Raw genomic sequence first — 19,572 nt, 5'->3', positions numbered from 1 at the left:
ATGAGAATTTAATTTAAAACACTGCACATCTTCTAGCTTCTGGCATAACTGAGGCAGGGTTCCTGCAGATGACAACTTCATTCGCTGCCCAGCCCTGGTTCATGCACAGAGCATGTTCCATCCTGAGCACCAAAGCAGGATTTCTATGGAAAAAACAGTATGGAATCATGTAAACTGAAGACACCGTGACAATGCATACGCACAAGGGAGATGAATTAAGGCTGCACAAGCAACCTTAATTTCGGCGTTTCCTAACTTATAAGTGCTTCACTTTCATTCTTTTTTCATAGTTCTTTGTGTGAAAGGAACTAGGATTTTTATAAGGAGCACATGGGAGTGTGGGGGTGCGCATTCCATTATGTGGAATCAGATTGACCACAGCAGTGTCGTCTGTGGGGTCTGAATGCAGAAACTTCAGGTCACAGCTAAGACCTCTTTCCCTTGAGCTAAAACAATAACTGGTAGTTTTAGTAAGCTATTATCCTCTGCAGACTAGTCACTCCCAGGAAGAGGACGTGTGTTTGCTAGACAGAAAAATGTTGAAAATCAGCATTTATGGGTTCTGGTTTTGGCTTTGGTAGTCCAGTGGTTATAGACTACATAGCCAAGTACAAATCTGGCAGATTGATTCTGAGCTTCATTGTGACTGAGATTTAAATCTGCCATACTGGAGACCTTGATTCTATTCTTATTTCTGCTTGAAGTGTAACCTTGTGCAGTATCTGTAACCTCATCTGTAAAATGGGGGAATATTAGCTTGCCTCACAGGGTAGGAGGTATGAAGCCTTGTTCAGTATTGAGGGTTGTGAAGTGCATAGGACCAGACAGTGAAAGTGCTAGTTTTTTGTTTTGTTTTTGTTTTTGTTTTCTTAAAGCTAAACTTTTTAATAGTTGACAAAACTGCCCATTTTTTTTCACTAACCTTGCTCTTAAAAATGGCTGCTGCTGTTTGAAAATTTTTTAAAATAAATTCAATCTGAAGCAGAGAGCAAGGCTGAAAGTTTGTCAAGATAGTTAGGCTTGAACTTGTGCTCTCTTGGCTCCAAGGGCAGTGCGCACCCTCCTAAGCTAAAAGATACTTTCATGTGGTAGATGGGCAGGCATTTCCCTAGGCTACAACACATTTTGAGGTGGCTGGTTGGCAGCTCACCAACACTAAGGAGCATGAGCAATGCAATTAGAATACTTAAAAAATTAAGGAGCAAGAGAAGAACAAGGTCTGCTACGTGTGTTGCAGTGGGTGATTTTCAGAGGCCAAATATTTATCAGTGTCTGTGGGGTAAAGCATCTCCCAGGATGACCCACCTGCCAAATTTCAAGCCAGGGAGGAGCTAGAGTTGTTTAAAAAGTTTAATATTTTTTAATAATTGACAAAACTGCCCATTTTTTTCATTAACCTTAAAAATGGCTGATTTTTGTTGAAGTTTTAATATAAATTCAGTTTAGGGCATACAGCAAGTTGAAAAATTTTAGTCAAGCTCGTTAATGCTGGATAAAGGTTGAAGTACGTACTGTCAGAGATTGAAGTGTCAGAAGAGGTGCTAGGGCAAGTTCTTTATTTTAAAGAGCAGTAAGATACCAAGCCCAGATGGTACATCCAAAAGTTCTGAAGAAGCTTGAGTATGAAATGACTGAGCTGCTAACAATGGCAGGTGCTTGTGCATGTTAGGATTTAGAAGGAATGGGATGGAGAATAATGCGGAGAATGTTATAATGCCATTATATAAATCAATCTGGATATTGTGTGCAGCACTGGTCACTTCATCTTAAACAAAGATGATAGTAATAGTGGAGCTCAGAGAAGTCCAGCGCGAATGCCTAAGTCCTGGAAAATCTCTCGTTTTTGAAAAGATTGGGATTGTTACCTTGGAAAGCAGATGAATAAGAGAGGATCTGATAAAAGTACATAAAGTAATGAATGGTCTAGAGAAAGTATACTGGGAACTTTTGTTCTCCCTGCCTCCTAACACAAGACCAAAGGGACATTGAAACATGGAAAAAAGAAAATATTTTTCCACACAGTGCATAATTAGACAGTGGAACTTGCTGCCATGGGATACTGTTGAGGATAAGACGTTAAGATTCAAAAAGGGATTGAACATACATGAATATCTGAAGCTGCTATAACTAATTCTTATAAAAAAGGCATTGCAATGGAGATAAAGCCTCAGTCATTAGCATTTAAGCCACTCTCCAATGATCAGGGATGAGGAGATCTTCACTGAGGGAAGATTATGCCTCCTCTGTCTACTCTGGGGTTCTTGCACCTTCCTCTGAAGCAGCTAACGCTGGCCACTGTCATATCCAGGGTACTGGGCTAGATGGGCCACAAGTGTGATCCTGTCTGGCAATTCCTGTATTCTTAAAGTTTGTCAAAATTATAAGCAACTAAAAACAGGTTTGTAATGTAAGGTATTGAGCAATCTTATCTCAGACATGTTTGTGTAAAACTGAAAATCTCTGAATATAATGAAGCCTCAAATCTCTGGCCTACGTATGTGCAATGTGGCCTAGTTTGATTTAGGAGAGATTTACACTTTTTGCATTTCCTGACTCTGGAGTGCTTCATATTGTATTAACTGAGAGGATTTCCTGATTTTTTTTTTTCTTTTTTTAAAGAAAAATAATCCAGATCATATTGATCAAGGAGTTCACAAGTTCAGCCAGCAGAGCCCATGATATCATAAACAGGAGTTCTTCATTGTTGGGGCTGTGCTTAATCACATTCTGACTCAGAAGTTCTCTTTCCTACAGGAACCCACCCTTGACGGACCTAACTCAGTCCCCTCCCCCCATCAATGATGCTTGTTAGTGCCTTGCTATGAAAAATTCTCATTTGCAGTGCTTGTAAGCCCCTGTCATTGTGGAGCCCTTAAATGGGAAATCCTTAAAAAGAACAGAAAAATTAGTACATGTGGAATTGCCAAATGTAACAATGTATAACTCAAACTAATGAACTGACTTCCGTCAGACTTGGTTTATCTTTTAAGTCTCCGTGAGATCTGCAAAGCAAGCCAAGTCTGAAGTTTGCAATAAGAGCCATGCTTGAGTTATCCGAGCACAAAAATTCAGCTTGGAATATACAAGATCAGTGTTTATATTTGTGTGAGTCAATAAGGGCTTAGCTCATTTTGCTAAAGCTTTCCCTCCAAATATTACCTTTGAACTGAGAGAAAGCGTGGGAGATCCTAGCCCCAAAGGAATATGTGTTTGAGAAAGTTATGAGCTTCTGGAAATGTGGATTGGAAAACAGAATTTAGAACTTTCCCTTTTCTGTAGTGAATGGTACTGGTTCTCTGTGTGATAAATACAGCTTTAGTTGGTGGGTTTTTTCTGTTACGAATCGTATTAAAAAGTGAAGGGCTTGAGGTGAGGACTTGACCAGCTAGGAAACGGGCGCATGGCAGAACAGGTTAGCTACTTAACAGCTTTTGGGAAAGCCTGTAGGCTGTACTTGATTGTACTTCTGGTGCTTTCCCTTAAGGAGTCTCAGGGTATGTCTACACTACTCACTGGATTGGCGGGTAGTGATTAATCTATTGGGGATCGATGTATCATGTCTTGTCTAGATGTGATACATTGATCCCCAAATGCACTCCCCGTTGACTCCGGAACTCCACCAGGGCGAGAGGCGGAAGCGGAGTCGACGAGGGAGTGGCGGCCATCAACCCCCCGCCGCGAGGATGCAAAGTAAGTGATTCTAAATCGATCTAAGATATGTCGACTTGAGCTCCTCTATTCTTGTAGCTGAAGTTGCGTATCTTATATCGATTCCCTCCCACCCCACCCCCTCCCTCCAGTGTAGACCAGGCCTCAGGGTGCTGCTCAAATGATAATGAATTAAGACTCTCAGCCCCTTGTGAGGTAGGAGAGTATTACAGAGGGAACACAACTTACTCAAGGTCATGCCATGAACCATAGCAGAGTTGGGAATAGAGTTCACATTACTTGGCTGGAGCCATAACACCACCCTAACATAGTCAGCAGTGTCTTGTCTGGCATGGTGTGACAAGCTGTGACGGTAATCTTTTTGCAGTGGACATGGCATCTATTGAGCTCAGTTCAGCCTTGCTGCTTGTTGCAAGTGGTTTAATGTATGAGCCTGTTTGGAGTCACTAAATCTGTGCAACTTGTGCATACAGAATTCTCTATTTCTTTCAGCAGGTGTTCTGTCCTAGTCTGTCTCCCATCTGTATCTTTTTTTTCCTAGTGCTAACAGTTGCATGGTCATTCCAAGGGCATTTTCCTTTTCTCTTTCACATCTCTGGCTAAACATAGTGAGGCATCAGAAAGAAAAATGGAAGTGCACCGGCGTCATCCTGGAGCTCACTTTATTGATTCACGCAGGAGTGAAATGCCAGATATTAAGCTGGGATTAATTGCCATCCGCAGTCTTCCAAGACAGCCTGGAGAAGCAGAAAGTCCTGGGTAAAAAGTCAACTCTACAGATCTCCAGCAAACTCCACTAAGAAGGATTGTTGGACTCTGAATTGGGGCTGCTGTGAATATCTGTTCATGTAGCTCACAAAGCTTTTCTTTTTTTTTTTTTTTTTTTTCCTTATAGTGGTGGAGTTATGATCTACATTGACCGAATAGAAGTTGTGAATATGTTAGCACCATATGCAGGTATTTACTCTTTCCCGTTTCATCTAGCAATATTGTCCCTGACCATGTATGTCTGTTGGGGCAATGGAATAGTCTCCCTAGGGAAGAGGTGGAAGTCCCATTGCATGGAGCATCTAAAACTGGACAGGCCAAAGCACTTGTAAATAGGTTGTATTGAACACTCCTGGGTGAGAGGATGGGATACACATAGCCTCCCTTCTGTTGGTATGGATTTTGCATTTTGACCAGGATGTTTTATCTAGTTCTACCTGAGATTCACTAATCTGTGCTGAAGATTTGCACCTGCTCCCAGCCCATGCTCAGACAGGGAAAGCCTTGTTTTCAGAACATTTCAGCACTGAATGCACTCCTCATGTACTGAGCCCTTTGAAAATCTGGCAACTTATTTGTCTGCCTAAGTGGGAGCTGGGCTTTTTTGGAAAACTGGCTCCAACTGTGGGTGTCAACCACTTGTAAATGTAGCCTATAGAGTCCAAATCCAGCTCAACTCCTAGATAGTCCTCCTTGTGAATGCCCTAGACACCTTGGCAGGTGCCCTGGTTAAAGATAATTGAGCCCAGAAGAGAAAAAGCACTGATGCCAAGCTGTCGACAGGGTGTTCAGCTGTCTCATCCTGCTGGTTCTGCTTCTCTCATGTGTCACGCAGGAGGGGACCAAGAAAGTGTTTGGCTCTACCTGAGACATGTGATTGAGGCGTCATTGCCGTAATACCCTGGTAACTCGAACACAGTACCCACCTACTACACTTGTCCCATTCTAGAGCACTTAGAAGAGTGACCCTACAATGAGCATCTCCAAGTTCTTGAGCTTTTTAAAGCCTTTTCTTCAAGTAGCCTGGCATCCAGCAAAGGCCAGGAAACAGTGCAGAAGGATGGCTTTGTGCTTAAGGCCCTGGATTTGGAGCCAAGAGAACTGGATTCTCTTCTGGTGCTAACACAGGCTTCCTGTGTGACTTTGTGCCAAGTCCCTGCCTCTCTTTGGCTTCTGTAGGCCACCTATAGCAAGGGTAGGATGAGTCTGCACTATCTTGCAGGATGGCTGGGAGATCCCTTGGTTAATGTTTATAAGGTGCTGGAGGGTGCTGGAGAAGTGCAGAAGGCTTCATGGAGTGTAGCTTTGTGCAGGTCTTGCCTTGAAATGTGGCGGTCATGCAGAAGATGGGCAGTCATGTAAACACAGTGGTGCTCTAACCTCATTGCTTGCATTTATTTGCTATGTTGTCTCTTAACATTACTGTAAACGACTTTATACGTGAACAGACAAAATGGTGCCCACTTTTGAGAGAGTTCAGAGCTAGTGAAGTTACTGCATTTGTTGTTAAATAGGGATGTGCAGAGCTGAGGGGGCTTTCCTTTCTTGGGAGCAGCATCCTGTTTATCTCCTGTTTATAAACCAGTTACTCTTGGCATGGTCCTCGCTCTCAGGCTCACAGCTGTGTTTGCAGCCTTCATCCCTCAGGGGAGCGCATTAAACCTGAGCGTTGCAGGAATTGCCTACCTGATTTTCCAGATAGCAGGACAAAAATGAGTATTGCTCACATCAAGTTGCTCCAGACAATTAGAATGAGTGCAAAAGCAGAATATGAATATCTTTATACTACATCAGAGTAGCCGTCCTACAGCAGCTATAGCATAGGTTGGCAATACCACTTCCATTCTCCTTATCCTGATGTTGTTATGGTTCCTCTCACCAGAGAATCTGATTCTAACACCATGTTTCCACACTCACCCCAGACTGGAATTTTCCAGGCATGGTTTGTCCGAAGGTGAATGAGCAGGTGCAAACAAACTGTAAAGAGAGTGATTGCCTCTTGATCTTGAAATCATTTTGACTTTGAAATGGCAAGCTTGGTTTGCAAAGAGCCTACATTCAGAAGAACTTAGTTTGGGGGGCAGAAACTGCAGAACCAACACATGCAACAAGCTCAGCTACTCAAAAGCTGGCAAAGCTTACAAGTTTTTGAGCAAGGTGGAGGCGCTTGTGAAGGCAGCAGGCTTGGCCTAAGGCTTCTGTTGCTCCACAGAGTCACTAGTTGTCGAACATGAAAGTGAAATCCCTGCTGCTGCAGCCTGTGGAACATGAGTTCCATAAGAGGAAAAACGTCTAGTTTTTTTCCTTCGAAGCAGGGAAACGTAATGCTGGGAACTAGTGTTACTGCAGCATTGAGAGAGGAACACCCGCTCTGGTGTCGGGGAGTCACAGCATCTATTAGGCCTGTATTCTGTATTCAGCACTGCCTGTTCCTCTTTATGGCTCATGGCAGACTTCCCTGATTTATTTGTTTGCAGACCATAAAGCAGGGCTGTGCAATATTCTTATCTGTGCATAATTATCCTACTCTTCTAGGTTTGGTTTTGACAATCTAGAATTGAGGGTATCTTACCTTGTGAGAGTGCTAGGGCTGTTAGAATGGCCATGTAGACTGAAAAGCATTGTTCTCCTGCCTTGTTAGTGTTGCCCTGTGGTAACTCTCTCTTTCCTTAGTGTACGACGTTGTGAAGAACTACACTGCAGACTATGATAAGACCTTGATCTTCAATAAAATTCACCATGAGCTGAATCAGTTCTGCAGTGCCCATACCCTCCAGGAAGTGTACATTGAGCTATTTGGTAAGTACGTGGGGACCAGGGAGTATACAACAAATGGAAGTTTAATTAAATAGGCAGCTATGCCTCTGCCCACGATTGTCAAGGGTCTCCATTCACAAGTGTCCATCAGAGATTGCACAGTTCACTACAGTTATTCTAAATCCTTATCAATGCAGATTTCATTGTTCATGTGTTGTCATATTGTGGGTTTATGTGGGTAACAGTAGCTGTTAGCCCAGCTCTGAACTTTGGGTATATACAAAGCCTGTGTAAGTGGTCATACCCATACCTGTCACCACTGCAGCAACAGGAGGCTCCTGGTAACAGATGTTTGGAATGTCACACATTACTCAGACCCTTGCACCATTGCTAAATGAGTCTTCACCACCACCTTGAGATCCTCCGTTGATTTCTGTGTGAAAGAAATGGAAGGGAGTTGCTTTCAGTCCCTTTGCCTCCCCTCTGCTCCTGACCCCAAAATGAGATCCTTTGCCCCTCCCTAGTCTCTTCACAAGTTGCAGGTGTTGGTGTGTCATGTCCTGGCTTGACACCTGAGTTCTAGAGGCATGTCTCTACTAGTACCCCAATCAGGACAAAGCGTGCGAAGCAGCATCTGGGGGATGGGTGCTTTTGGAAGGGCAGGGCAAAGGGGGTTCCTGGCCTGGGAAAACAGGCTGGATCAGGGCTTGACTCTGTGAATGTAAATCACTGTGTGCAGCACAGATACAGTAAGGCTGGGTGGACTCAATAAATATCCATGGTGTAGAGAAGCTTCTTAATGCTATTTGTAGATTATCTTTAAGCCTTTGGAAATTGGCTAATTCCAAAGGAGGAGTGCCCTGGGGAATGATTGATTTCCAAGCCTGCTGGCAGATGGGGATGTGCATCGTTCATCCACAAAGGCTTCCCTTTGCATCTGTGCTGATGTGCATGGGCCCTGGTTGTCAGCTTGGGCAGTAAAGCTGTAACAAGGGAGGAGATGGAGTGTTGTAGAGTTCTCCAAAGATGGCCAGGCTTTGGTTCAATCTTACTTCGCCAGTAGCTTGATCCACAGCTTGGCATCTTTGACAAAGACTTTATTTCATCTCCAGTGCTTCATCCTAGGCCTCATTAGTTGCACTTTCCCCAAAGAGCACAGCTGTATTGGAGGGGTGGTGGATGGAGAAGTAGATTGTGCTGTAAGTGGGTCCTGATCTCTCCAGGGCGTTGCAGATTTAAGGCCAGAGCATCATGCTGGCATTGGCGTCAGTGTGGCAAGGGATGTTGGAGGGCAGGCTTGTGCCATAAGTTCCATGTGGTATTTCCTGAGTTGGGGCAGTCTGCACAGAAGAGTCGATGTGTTGTGTCTACCATCAGCACTGGCTGCAGTGAATTTGCTAGTTGAGGAGCCAGCCTGGAAGCAACCAGCCTGTAGATCACTATGTGGAGGTCTCCTCCTGGAGAGGTGAGGGGGAACAGGGTTTCCAGTGAGCTGCCGACGGATGCAGGCATTTCTCACTGTGCCTTTTAAAACTCAGGGCTCAATGTCCCAGAGAACAGCAGGTGAGAGGGACATTCAGCATTAAACTAAACATAGAAGTTATCTCCAAAAAGCATACATGTAGAGCTCCCACTGCCACAGTGGCTGGCCTCTATGTGGTGCAGCAGTCCAGGCACTGAGCTGGCAATAGTATGCCCATGACCCCAAGTGTGCACATGGCACTGTAGAATCAGGAGGCGGGCAGCATATTGCAGGGGTTTTCAAAGTTCTTTATCTTTATTTTGTACTGTCTGGATGGACCTCCCTGCTGAGTGATGTATTGACACTAATCACTACATGCACGTTAGCCAGAGAGAATGTTAAATTTTACAGAGCAGGCTGCAGTGTTGCTGAATCTCTCTTGTCCCTTGAACACAGATCAGATTGATGAGAACCTGAAGCTGGCCCTGCAAAAAGAGCTGAATGTCATGGCACCCGGTCTCACCATCCAGGTAGGCTCCTTCCTAAAGGGAAACTCTTCTATATTTCACTCCCATAAAGCGTACAGTTGAGAATGGACGGAAATGATTTCCTGCCTCCACGTTTCATATGGCTTTCAGTTAAGTGCTGGGCACATGCCAGTTTGTCTGCTCTCTGTGAGGACCATCATCTTGTTCCCCATGCCAACTGCTACCACTTCTGTACACCCTTCAGTGTGATTACGTGGATTACATTGAAGTGTCCAGCCACATCTAGCAGAGAAGTGTTGTAATTCCACAGTCAGCTTCCCCAGCATGCTTTTCACAGAAGCATTCTTTCTCAGCAGATTTGCAAAGCTTGGGCCATTCTGGCCACCTCGGCTTTTCCCAAAACCCATTTAGGATTAGATGTTGCCCGTTTTTTCCATGGAAAACTTGTCATTATGCTCAGAAAAGAGAAACTATTTGAAAGAGAGAGAAGTGGTCCCTTCTTTCTGCACAGATCTGCATGTATTAGTGTTACATCTGCAAACATATTAGTGACAAAAATAAGTTCTTACTACTTCTGTCATCCCTGCAGAGCCAACCCAGCTCTGAGTGTGTGAGCGGGAGTCTGTCCCAGCCTACTCATCATCCGCACACTTGTTTAAGGTAACTTGAACAGGAAAAAATTGGGCTTGTTCCTCTTGTGTGTCTTTGTCATGTGTACAGAGGGAGGCTGTTTCCAAAAGACTTTTTTTTTCTGCTTGCATTTTACATTAGAAATCAGGTTCCATCTAGACTGGGAGACTCTGTGATGGCTGAAGAACTTGTGAGCAGTCACTTGAGAGGCCCCTATTCTGGTATCCCATCACAAGAATAAAACAAGTGAAAGTTGAGCCGGTGGGAAGGGTCAGACTCATTCTACTTTGCTTGGTTTTGTTACCCAATGTAACTTGCCCAATTAATATTTTGAGTGGAGGGGGCCTATGTTAAAAAAAATCTATGGCCTTAGCCCTTCCATTGGGTGTGAAGAGCTCACAAAAAACATCCTTCCACCTCACAGCTTGTCTTTGCGATTGCACAGTCCCTGTAAACAGTGACAGATTGTGGTAAGCATCCTGCCACAATCAACTTTGGAAGAGCCCTGAGGCTTTGCCTTTCCTAACCACTTCAGCTATCCAGATTTAACAGGCCTGATATTGTAAAGGTAAAAAACAAGCAGGAAAAATCCTGTTTAAGTTTTAAAAACCAACGCTTTCAGACCCTCTGTATCCATCAAAAAGGGCACAAGCACAGTTTTAAAAGTTCTTTGCAGGTCACCATTAACTGAATTTAAATTGCAGAACTCAATTCTGTTCTCAGACATGTGCTGTCCTATTGAAGACAACTGAGGATAGCTCTCAGCCTGCAAGATCTTTGTTACTTGTTAGGAATTGGAAGGCAGCCAGCTTGACTGAACCCAAATTGAGTTTGCAGGACCTGGAGTTAGAAGCCACGTTGTTTAACTTGTAAGCTAAGCACACTTCATCTCGAGTCCTGCCTGGCATTTTCAGTCCTTTCTCAGAGTAGCATTGCATTTTAAAGTCTCTGGTATAATGTTCCATACTGTGCAACTTGCCCATTATTCTGTATCTTGTGTCATTGAAGCCATGTGCTTACTTGGCTAAGGTTACATCAGGATTTTTAATAGAGCCCTTTATGTACAATGGCTTGTAATTTTCTAGGCTGAAATTACATGTGCTAGGCAGGGAAGTGAGCTCTCTGTTTTCATGGTCACTTCCCCTTACACTGTGGTTCACCATGAGGCCCCATCCTAGCTTCATGCCTAGGATGGTCTCTCTTATCTCAATGCATTTCCCTCCCCATGTTCTTCCCCAGGCCTCATTCCTATCCCAGGGCAACTCTGTATCCATACAGATGTAAAGAGGGTGTTCTGTTACCTGGAAAAGACCAAATCCTTTAGAAAATGCAGTAGGTTATTTGTAGCATATAAGGAGAGATGCCATGGAGGAACCATTGTTGAACAGACTGCACTGGGTTAGGAGATGACTAGAACATTCATATGTCTTAGCTAGGGAACCAGTACCCCATGGTTTAAAGACCCAGTCCATGAGAGCCACCACAGCAGCAGCAATCTGCCTTAGGCAAGTTCCCCTGCTGGAGACTTGCACAGCAGCAGCTTGGATTTCGGTACACGTTTTCATCAGATGCTAGTCTCAGATTTCCACCATGCTCCAGTGTTGAATCTGGGAGAGCTGTGCTGTTGTCCATATTTAGCTAAGGATCTGGTGGAGCTCTGCTTGCTAATCTCCCACAAGAGGAATGCACAAAGGCCCTTAAAGGAGTGAAACGTTACCTTCTAGTAACTGTTCTTGGAGAGCTGCCTGTGTACAATCACACTGTCCTGCTCTTTTGGGTTTTTCTGAAGGCTAAGAGTTACATGTGTGAATGTTGCTGACTCCCTTCCAGTTGGCTTTGTTGGGGAGGGGAGTTCTGAAGAGGGAATACAATGAGGAGAGCAGGATGGCTTGGCAGACCATACACCAGTGTGTATGAGGGCAGCTCAAAAAGAGGCAGAGAAACAGGGAGACAGTGGAGAGATGCAAAGGCGGTGACCTTTTCAGAGTGACCACATAGGTGGAGATACGCTATTCTCAGTGATGACTTGTTGTAGGACAGGAACAGAGAAGCTGAATGGAACCACCAACCCGTAAGTCACTTTCTGAACCTCACACAGTGAAGTCCATCTGAGTGCTGCTGGCATGAGATTTAGAGCTTTCTCTACTAGATGGCACTGTCTGGATCAGGTTATTTTAGCAGAATAAGTTGCATTTCTTGCAGGTGGTTTCCCAGCTCTGCAGTTCTAATTGTAGAGAGTCTGTTTGTTTTTAAATGCCTTTGGCTTCTTTTTCAGGCTGTGCGTGTTACAAAGCCCAAAATCCCGGAAGCCATTCGAAGAAACTTTGAACTAATGTGAGTAGTTGCACAGCAGATCCCATTGTTTAGCAGGTTCATGCTGCTTACACCAGCTAGGGTATGTGCTCTCAGGGGGAGTGGTGGGCAATTGGTGCCCAGGACCGCATGGAGGGGTCCAAGCTTCTTATTTCTCTCTGTGTGTTTGTGGAGAAATTCCATGGAATTGACTAGAGGAGGAGGCTCTTTCTCTTCTGTTGCTGGAACTTAACTCCTGCTGGCAGCAGGCAAAGACACTCGAGGAAGGATCTCCTTCCCTAACCATGGCTAACAGAACTGATCTCAACAAAGCTCTAGTGGTTTCATATGTGTTGAATTAGACTGGGCGCTTCTGTAAGGTCACTATCTCACTGCAGCAGTGTGCTGAACACTATCTGCTAAGCATGCCTTGTGAGTGTCCCCTCCCTGATGGGAACAAAGGCCGAATTGGCTTTATGAGGCCACTGGCTCAGATGTAAATAGAGATTGCCAAGGACTCAGGTGCAGCAAAGTGGGGTTCTTCTCTCCTGTTCCTCTGAGGAGAGAGATTCCCCCTCCCCAATTTCATATGGAGATGAAATTTGAACTGGCATTTTTGCCATCCTGGTTGGTGCATCATCTTCCAAACAGCTGCTACAGGACTAGAGGAGGGAGGCCTGGCAATGGCCCATTTGCCTCCCCCCGCCCGCCCCGCCCCTTTGTGTGTGGAAGAGTAAAGCAGCTGTAAACCTAGCACAGCCTGATTACCATGAAGGTATCGGTAGGTGTATGGTGATGCAGAACTGGTCTCTACTTGTTTCTGTGCAGATTGCAACTTCAGCCATCACAAAGCTCCCTGGAACTTGTCTGGGAGGGTTTAGCAGGCTCAAGTGTTACCCATCTGATATTGTCCATGCAGGAGCCTGCTTTCTAGAAATTCCCTCGGGACACTGAGGGAGGATCACACTGTGCAGTTTCCCCTGCATGCTGTCCTTTTCCTAGAGGCACTGTTAGGTGCAGAGCTGAGGTATGGCAGCCATTCAGGGTTCACGTTAGCTAGTCTATAGCATGAAGTTAAACTGCCCGTCATAGTTAACACTCAGGCTGCTGCCCCTGCTTGGAAGTGAGTGGTGTCTGTCTGCAGCTGCTGCACAAGGGCAGTCTTTGCTGCTGGTGGGCACTGGTGCTGGGATGGTGGGAAATAGATGAACCCAGGAAATTGCCTCCAGAAAGGGGTTAGGTGGCTGAAATAAGGAGAGCAAAGATACACAAGGCCAAGCAGAATGTAAAGACAGCAGGGGCAATAGAATAAGCGAGGTGCTTAATCCCAGGCATGGGTAGGAGAATGTTGGACGACAGTTCTTGCACCCAACACACATACAAATGTGCCGGTCATTACACGAACCATGTTCCCATCTGTGTAACAAGGCCAGGTGGAGGCTTTATCTGGCTGTGGGCTGTGCTCCCCTGGGGACCAGCACGCTCTCCATGTCATGGCAGGATAGGGTGACTTGGCAGTGTTGCCCACTTTCACAATTGTATCTCAAGTCTTAGGATATTTGCTGTTTTCTATCAAGCCCCAGCTGGTCGAGTCATGTGATCACATGAGAATTTTGGCTTAATTACCAAAAAGTAAGTTTCTAGCATTTGTGGTTGTGAAGAAAGCTTGAAAATGTGACCCTGATGCAGCCCTGTAGGCTAAGGTACTGGACTGCAAATAAACCCAAAACTTATTAGTGAAAACAGGTCAATATTTTTAAACGAAATCTCAAGACTTTTTGAGATCTGACTTGTAACTTCTGATAGTCTGGGGTTGTCAGTGCTACATATGTGCTCTGCCTTTGTGCTCCTATCACTAGGGCCATCTTTGAGCACCTTGCAAACATTCATTGTTATCTTCACAGACCCTCAGGAAAGTTGGGCAGTGCTATTATCTCCAACCTACAGATGGGAACCAAGATGCATGGAGTCTGGCAGAACCAGGAATCAAGCCCAACTTGAACAAATGCCTTAATAGCTAAGGCAGATGGCGGGTGTTGTTAGTAAAAAGTTTGGGAACCACTTTCTTTACCACCAGACCATCCTTCCACTTCAGCAGCCTGTGTCACAGGGATCCTCAGAGGGCAACAAGTTCATGGTGAGGGCAGTCTGGGGCTCTGAACCAACGCATGAGATGACAGCTAGCCTGAATGTTTAGTGTGAACACCTTTAGAGGAGTTCTAGGAGTCAGCCCTGGAACCTGATTTTCCCTTGGGTCCATCTGTACCCCCTTCTTAAAACTCCTGGGCCCATGATCCTGGTGTGAGTCCTGTGTTCTAACCACCATCCCTTGAATCAGAGGACTGCTTGGCCTTCCCTTAAGAGAAGCTCCTTAATTGGTCACAGATCTCTGGTCCTCTAAGCTTGTTAGGTTTTCTGTGTCACTGCCCCAAACTCCAATAAGAGTGTTGCATGGAGGTCTGTCAGACAGCCAGAGTCATGTCTGTGCCATGTGGATGCAGCTTAGCTTGCTGGTAGACACCTTATGCGCACCTGCAAGAGATGATTGGGATCAGGAAAAGTTCAGTGCATGGTGAAGTTCCTGAGTTTAAATCCTATTTTAAATCCTATTTTGGGTCAGCTGCTTTATTCTTAACCAATCTGTTGTTTGTGCCCTTTGCAGATCTCTAGCATTTTGGACTTCTCTCCCCTTTCATGTGCATCTTCAAACAATGAAAGCTCTTCCATTTCCTTCTCTCGTGTTAGCAGGAATATACTCAGTGTTTGGGCCAGTTGTTAATTGCATCTACCACAGCTAGAAGAGAGCACAAGAATGCAAAGCAGTGACATCATAGGTCCTCACAGAGGGTAGCATGCTGTCTTTTTGGCAGAATAGTGGAGTGGAGAGTTGAAGCAGGTTATCTTGGAAGGGAGCTAACTGGCTTTGCCTCCACTTGGTCACGTGGATATGATGCTGATTTGCCCAGGTTCACATCTGAAAGCCAGGAATAGAGAGTACTCTCTACTGAAGAGGTGTTGTCCCCTCGTTGTCAGGACATGGTTTAGTCTTGGGGTCGTTAGGGAGCCTTGGTTGTTTTGCTTCCTAGGTGACAATGCTGGCACAGCTGCAAGCATCTTTTCCAGGGTAACTGACCCTTCTGGCCCAGAGGCTCTATCACTGCAGTGTGCTCTACCTTGGAGCTATCCCGGAAAAGTAGTGTGGTGCTCTAGCTAGTGCAGAATACAGTAGCTTGTCATTTGAGCAGAGTAGTTGTTTGTGTAAGCTCAGTGCCCTGTCCTAGGTACTGGCTGTCTGTTTCTAGGTGCAGATCTTTGATCTGTAAAGTCTGCAGTGGTCTAGGCAGGGCTGGCTTTAGCCATTTCGCTGCCCCAAGCACGGCGGCATGCCGCAGTGGGCACTCTGCCACTCGCCGGTCCCGTGGCTCCGGTGGACCTGCGGGAGGTCCACCGGAGCCGCCTGCTGCCCTCCCGGCAACCTGCAGAGCGCCCCCCACAGCATGCCGCCCCAAGCATGCGCTTGGCGCACTGGGGCCTGGAGCCGGTCCTGGGTCTAGAATACACTTCCTAGCAATCACCACCCATAAGTCATGTCAATTACAAGCCACCCTTGCTGTTTGGTTCAGGATGGGCAGCAAGACTTTCTCATGCAGGATACAGTGTCAGATTCTTCTGACTGATGCCTTAGATCATTGTAGGTGCAGAGGGCAGGTATTTCTGCACTCCATCCCTTTCATGAATTTAGTGCTTCCATGTAATGAGGCTCCCATGTGCAGAGGACCATTCAGGGCCATCTTTAAAACAGTAACTCCTCCTTACCTTGCTAAGCTTGTACTGGGCAAGGCGGGAGGGATAGCTCAGTGGTTTGAGCATTGGCCTGCTAAACCCAGGGTTGGGAGTTCAATCCTTGAGGGGGCCATTTAGGGATCTGGGGCAAAAATCTGTCTGGGGATTAGTCCTGCTTTGAGCGGGGGTTGGACTAGATGATCTCCTGAGGTCCCTTCCAACCCTCATATTCTATGAACCTCCCCTTTGCTCAAGCAGTCAGCTGGCCTCCAGTTGTGATTTATGGAGTAAATCCCTCTAATTGGATTCTGATTTAAATGATGAATATTAAGAGATTAACTTCCACATTGGACTCCAAGGGCAGCCTGTGGTAACACAGCAAGCACCAGTTAAGGGCAGCACAAAAAAGCCAAGGAGCAAAAGCAAAATCCCAAATACACAAGCAAGCTGCTCCTATTCTGCAGCCAGTTTATTGGAGTTTTTAACAAGTAAAGTAAACCTGCAGTTCACCCTATTATCCCCTAGGCATACTCGTCTGTATGCTGTCTGGTTGTTCTGTACCTGCAACTCCATGTCTATCCCACCTGCACTTAACTACTCCCCTTTGGGATGGTGACATTGCGGGCTGTGTTTATTCTAAATCTACACCCTGAAGGCTCACTTGCAAACTGTTTTGTGGTGCAGGGAGGCTGAAAAGACCAAACTGCTCGTAGTAGCACAGAAGCAAAAGGTTGTGGAGAAGGAGGCGGAGACGGAGAGGAAGAAGGCTCTCATAGGTATGTTGAAGAGTCATTGACACACAAGCACTTCCAAGGGCTAGTGTCTTCAGATTTCATCTTCTCACAAGCTATTTACTGGAGTGGACTAGGACAGAACATCCCGGCTAGGTCACTAGTCAGGTGGAAGACATCCAGGGTAAATCCTGCAGCTGATGATTCAGTAGATAAGGCTCCTCCCTCTGAATCAGCACTGACTTCCTCACTGGGGACAGCAGACCTCTGAGCACCTCATTGCAAGGATGTATTGTGCCCTGCAGCAGTCGGTGCACTGGCTACCAGTTTTTGTGGTGGTGCTGCTTCTGACCACTTGATGATACACTGGGGCCTGTTATTGCCCAGTGGACACATGGTGCAGAAGCACATTATCCTATGAAGCCATTTGTTTAACTTTGGTAGTTCTAGTCTCTCATCATGTCAGTGCAGTTTGTGTTGTGCTGACCCCAGTCCCCCGTGTGGCGTTAGGGATGCTGTGCTGACTGAGGGGCCATCCTTCAGAGGGGTTGTAAACCCAAGAGCCTACTCCTGGGGGTCGACGAGTATCGCCTGCCCCTTTTGGAAAGGAAGTGAGAGCAGCCCCAGTGGCCCTGTCCAACTCTAGTTCAGGGAGTATATGCCACTTCCATGAATGATTCCCCTTTGTAAAGTGCTGCATTGTGGTACAGGACAGGGACTTAGAAGCTCACTAGAGTTCTCAACACCCCTCTCTTGGAAGGTGCTTAGAACTTGGAGATGTTCCTTTTGAAGTGAAATTCTTAGTTGTTTGGCTTCTACCCAAGGTGTGCGCATCGCATCACTAAACAGTTTGCTTTCAGTACATTGTAAGGGCATTCGGGATGGGGCTATGTACTGCACTGGGGACACTTGTAAGCCAGATCAGTCCTGTGGACTGGAGTCACAAGCTGTCCTGGTGAAAGTGGCTGAGCTCTGCAGGCTGAATGTCTCCACACCAAGGAAGTTTGTAGGCCATAAGTTACTGGTAGCACTACCTGCGTGAAAGGTGGTGGAATTACTGTGGTGCTACAACCCATCACTGTTGTGTTTCCTGATCGTGTAACCCAAATACAACACTGTTAATTTGTGAAGCACCTTGAGGGGATGGAAGAAGTGAGCTGTAGGGATAGCCTGGTACTGAGCCTGTTACCATCAGCAATCACATCCAGTGCAGTTCATTCAAAACTACTGTCCACATGACTGAGCTGGGATGCTGTGGTCACAGGTGCTTGAGCTGGTATTGTCTGAGCTGCTGTTTGTAATTGCAGAAGCTGAGAAGGTGGCTGAGGTGGCCAAGATTCATTATCGACAGAAACTTATGGAGAAGGAAGCAGAGAAGAGAATTTCTGAGATTGAAGGTAACTGGAGCTTGAGTAGTGACACTTCTCCTCTCCCCCTACCCTTTCCTGCCCCCACCCCCACTAGCTGTTAGCACAAGATCTTCAAGAGGCACCCCTGCACCTCCAGTAACTATGGGTGGAGGAGAAACCTCAGCCTGGGGATCCTAGGTGCTATCACAGTGCAAATAATAAACCTCACACAACTGTAGCCCTTAATCGTGAGGGTGAATTCTCCCCGAGTGTTTTCCGCCAGCTCTTCATTGCCTGACGTGTGTGTTGCTCAGCCTGGCTGTGACCAGGCTCAGCCAGTGATTGCCTTACGTCACAGTCCCAGGGGGCCTGTAGTAATGTTGCTATTGCAATTCTAATGCTCTGTTCTATTTGATTGTCTTGCTGTTAGATGCTGTTTTGCTAGCAAGAGAGAGAACAAAAGCTGATGCAGAATATTACACGGCTCGGAAAATGGCTGACTCTAACAAGGTATGAGGAGTGTTTGGAACAAAGTGACCCAAAGCTTAGACTTGCTTAGTCTCTTTGCTCCACCGAGGAAGGGGAGGGCTCCAAATGGCGAGTGATATGGGAAGGTTTGATTTATCTGATATCAATTCAGTTTTCTGATGCAGGGATTTAAATCTTGACCACAAACCCCCGTTGCTGGGTGTGGGGTGAGAGGGGACCTGTGGGGATAAATCCAGAGGTGTCTGCATGAGAATGTTGTCTCTTATGGGATCTGCTCTCTCGCTCTGTATAGCTGAAACTCACGCCAGCATATCTGGAGCTGAAGAAGTATCAGGCCATCGCTGCCAACAGCAAGTTGTATTTTGGTAACAGCATCCCCAGCATGTTTTGGGATTCCTGCACCTTCAAACATGTGGCTGTGAGGACCATGCCAGAAGCCAGCCTCCTTTCAAAGGAGGATCCTGCACTCTCTGGGGAAAGCTACCTCAAAAAACCGGAGAGCACAGGCTGATACAAGCGGTGGAAAAGCTTCAGCAAGCTCTGGAAGCAGGGGCTGCATCATGCAGACCAGCGTTCTCCCTAGTGTGCTACAGGGCCGTTGCCTGCCCTCTGTCATGCCCCAGTGGGGCGGACACAGCACACGCAGCCTCTTTCTACCCGGATGTGACAATTGGGTTGATTTCTTTAAGCAACAGCTGTGTTGAGGGCTCTGCCTTTCCCTTTTCTCACTCCCTATTTGAGCTGGTGTTTCCGAATGAGGGACAATCCTGTACTTAAATCTGCCTATACTGGAACATTAAAGGACAGAAGCCAGGGAGCCTTCTGCAGGAGGTGCAGTTCTTTAGAAGGCCTGTGTTCTGCAATACCCTTGTGGCAGGAGATTTGGCCTAGCGGCCCTCGAGGATGCTGGGTGAGTGGGATAGAAAGCCTGGTCGTTTTGCTGCCGAGATCCTGAGGCTGGACCGACTCGTTAACCTCCCTCATACTGCTCTTAGGCCTATCACTTATCTAGACGTAAACTTAATTTCTTGTAAAATGCTACTGACTTTCGTCTGGGTCGTGCCTCACCCATGCACACCTGCTCAGCTCCCTAGATGCCAGAGGTCTTAGAAGCCCAGCTAGGATGGTTTTGGTGGCAAGTAGTTTTTTTTTTT

At 46.1% G+C, this 19,572-nt stretch overlaps 1 protein-coding gene across 6 annotated transcripts in view; it reads left to right on the top strand.

Moving 5' to 3' along the window:
• ERLIN1 (ER lipid raft associated 1) overlaps window positions 1-19,566 on the top strand; it is a 54,631-nt gene extending 35,065 nt beyond the window's left edge. For all 6 annotated transcript variants that reach the window (XM_032796456.2, XM_032796459.2, XM_032796460.2 and 3 more), the window contains 8 exons: window positions 4,565-4,626; window positions 7,111-7,236; window positions 9,113-9,186; window positions 12,050-12,108; window positions 16,534-16,625; window positions 17,888-17,977; window positions 18,360-18,439; window positions 18,711-19,566. In XM_032796456.2, the coding sequence (XP_032652347.1) occupies window positions 4,565-4,626; window positions 7,111-7,236; window positions 9,113-9,186; window positions 12,050-12,108; window positions 16,534-16,625; window positions 17,888-17,977; window positions 18,360-18,439; window positions 18,711-18,929 (802 nt within the window). In that variant the 3' untranslated portion in view covers window positions 18,930-19,566. The remainder of the gene's footprint in view (window positions 1-4,564; window positions 4,627-7,110; window positions 7,237-9,112; window positions 9,187-12,049; window positions 12,109-16,533; window positions 16,626-17,887; window positions 17,978-18,359; window positions 18,440-18,710) is intronic.
• The last annotated feature ends 6 nt before the right edge of the window (window positions 19,567-19,572 follow it).

Source organism: Chelonoidis abingdonii, chromosome 15 (genome assembly GCF_003597395.2).
Source record: "Chelonoidis abingdonii isolate Lonesome George chromosome 15, CheloAbing_2.0, whole genome shotgun sequence".
NCBI classification, from domain to species: domain Eukaryota; kingdom Metazoa; phylum Chordata; order Testudines; family Testudinidae; genus Chelonoidis; species Chelonoidis abingdonii.
The sequence above is the reverse complement of the archived record's forward strand: the minus strand, read 5'-3'. Positions and strand labels throughout refer to the sequence as shown.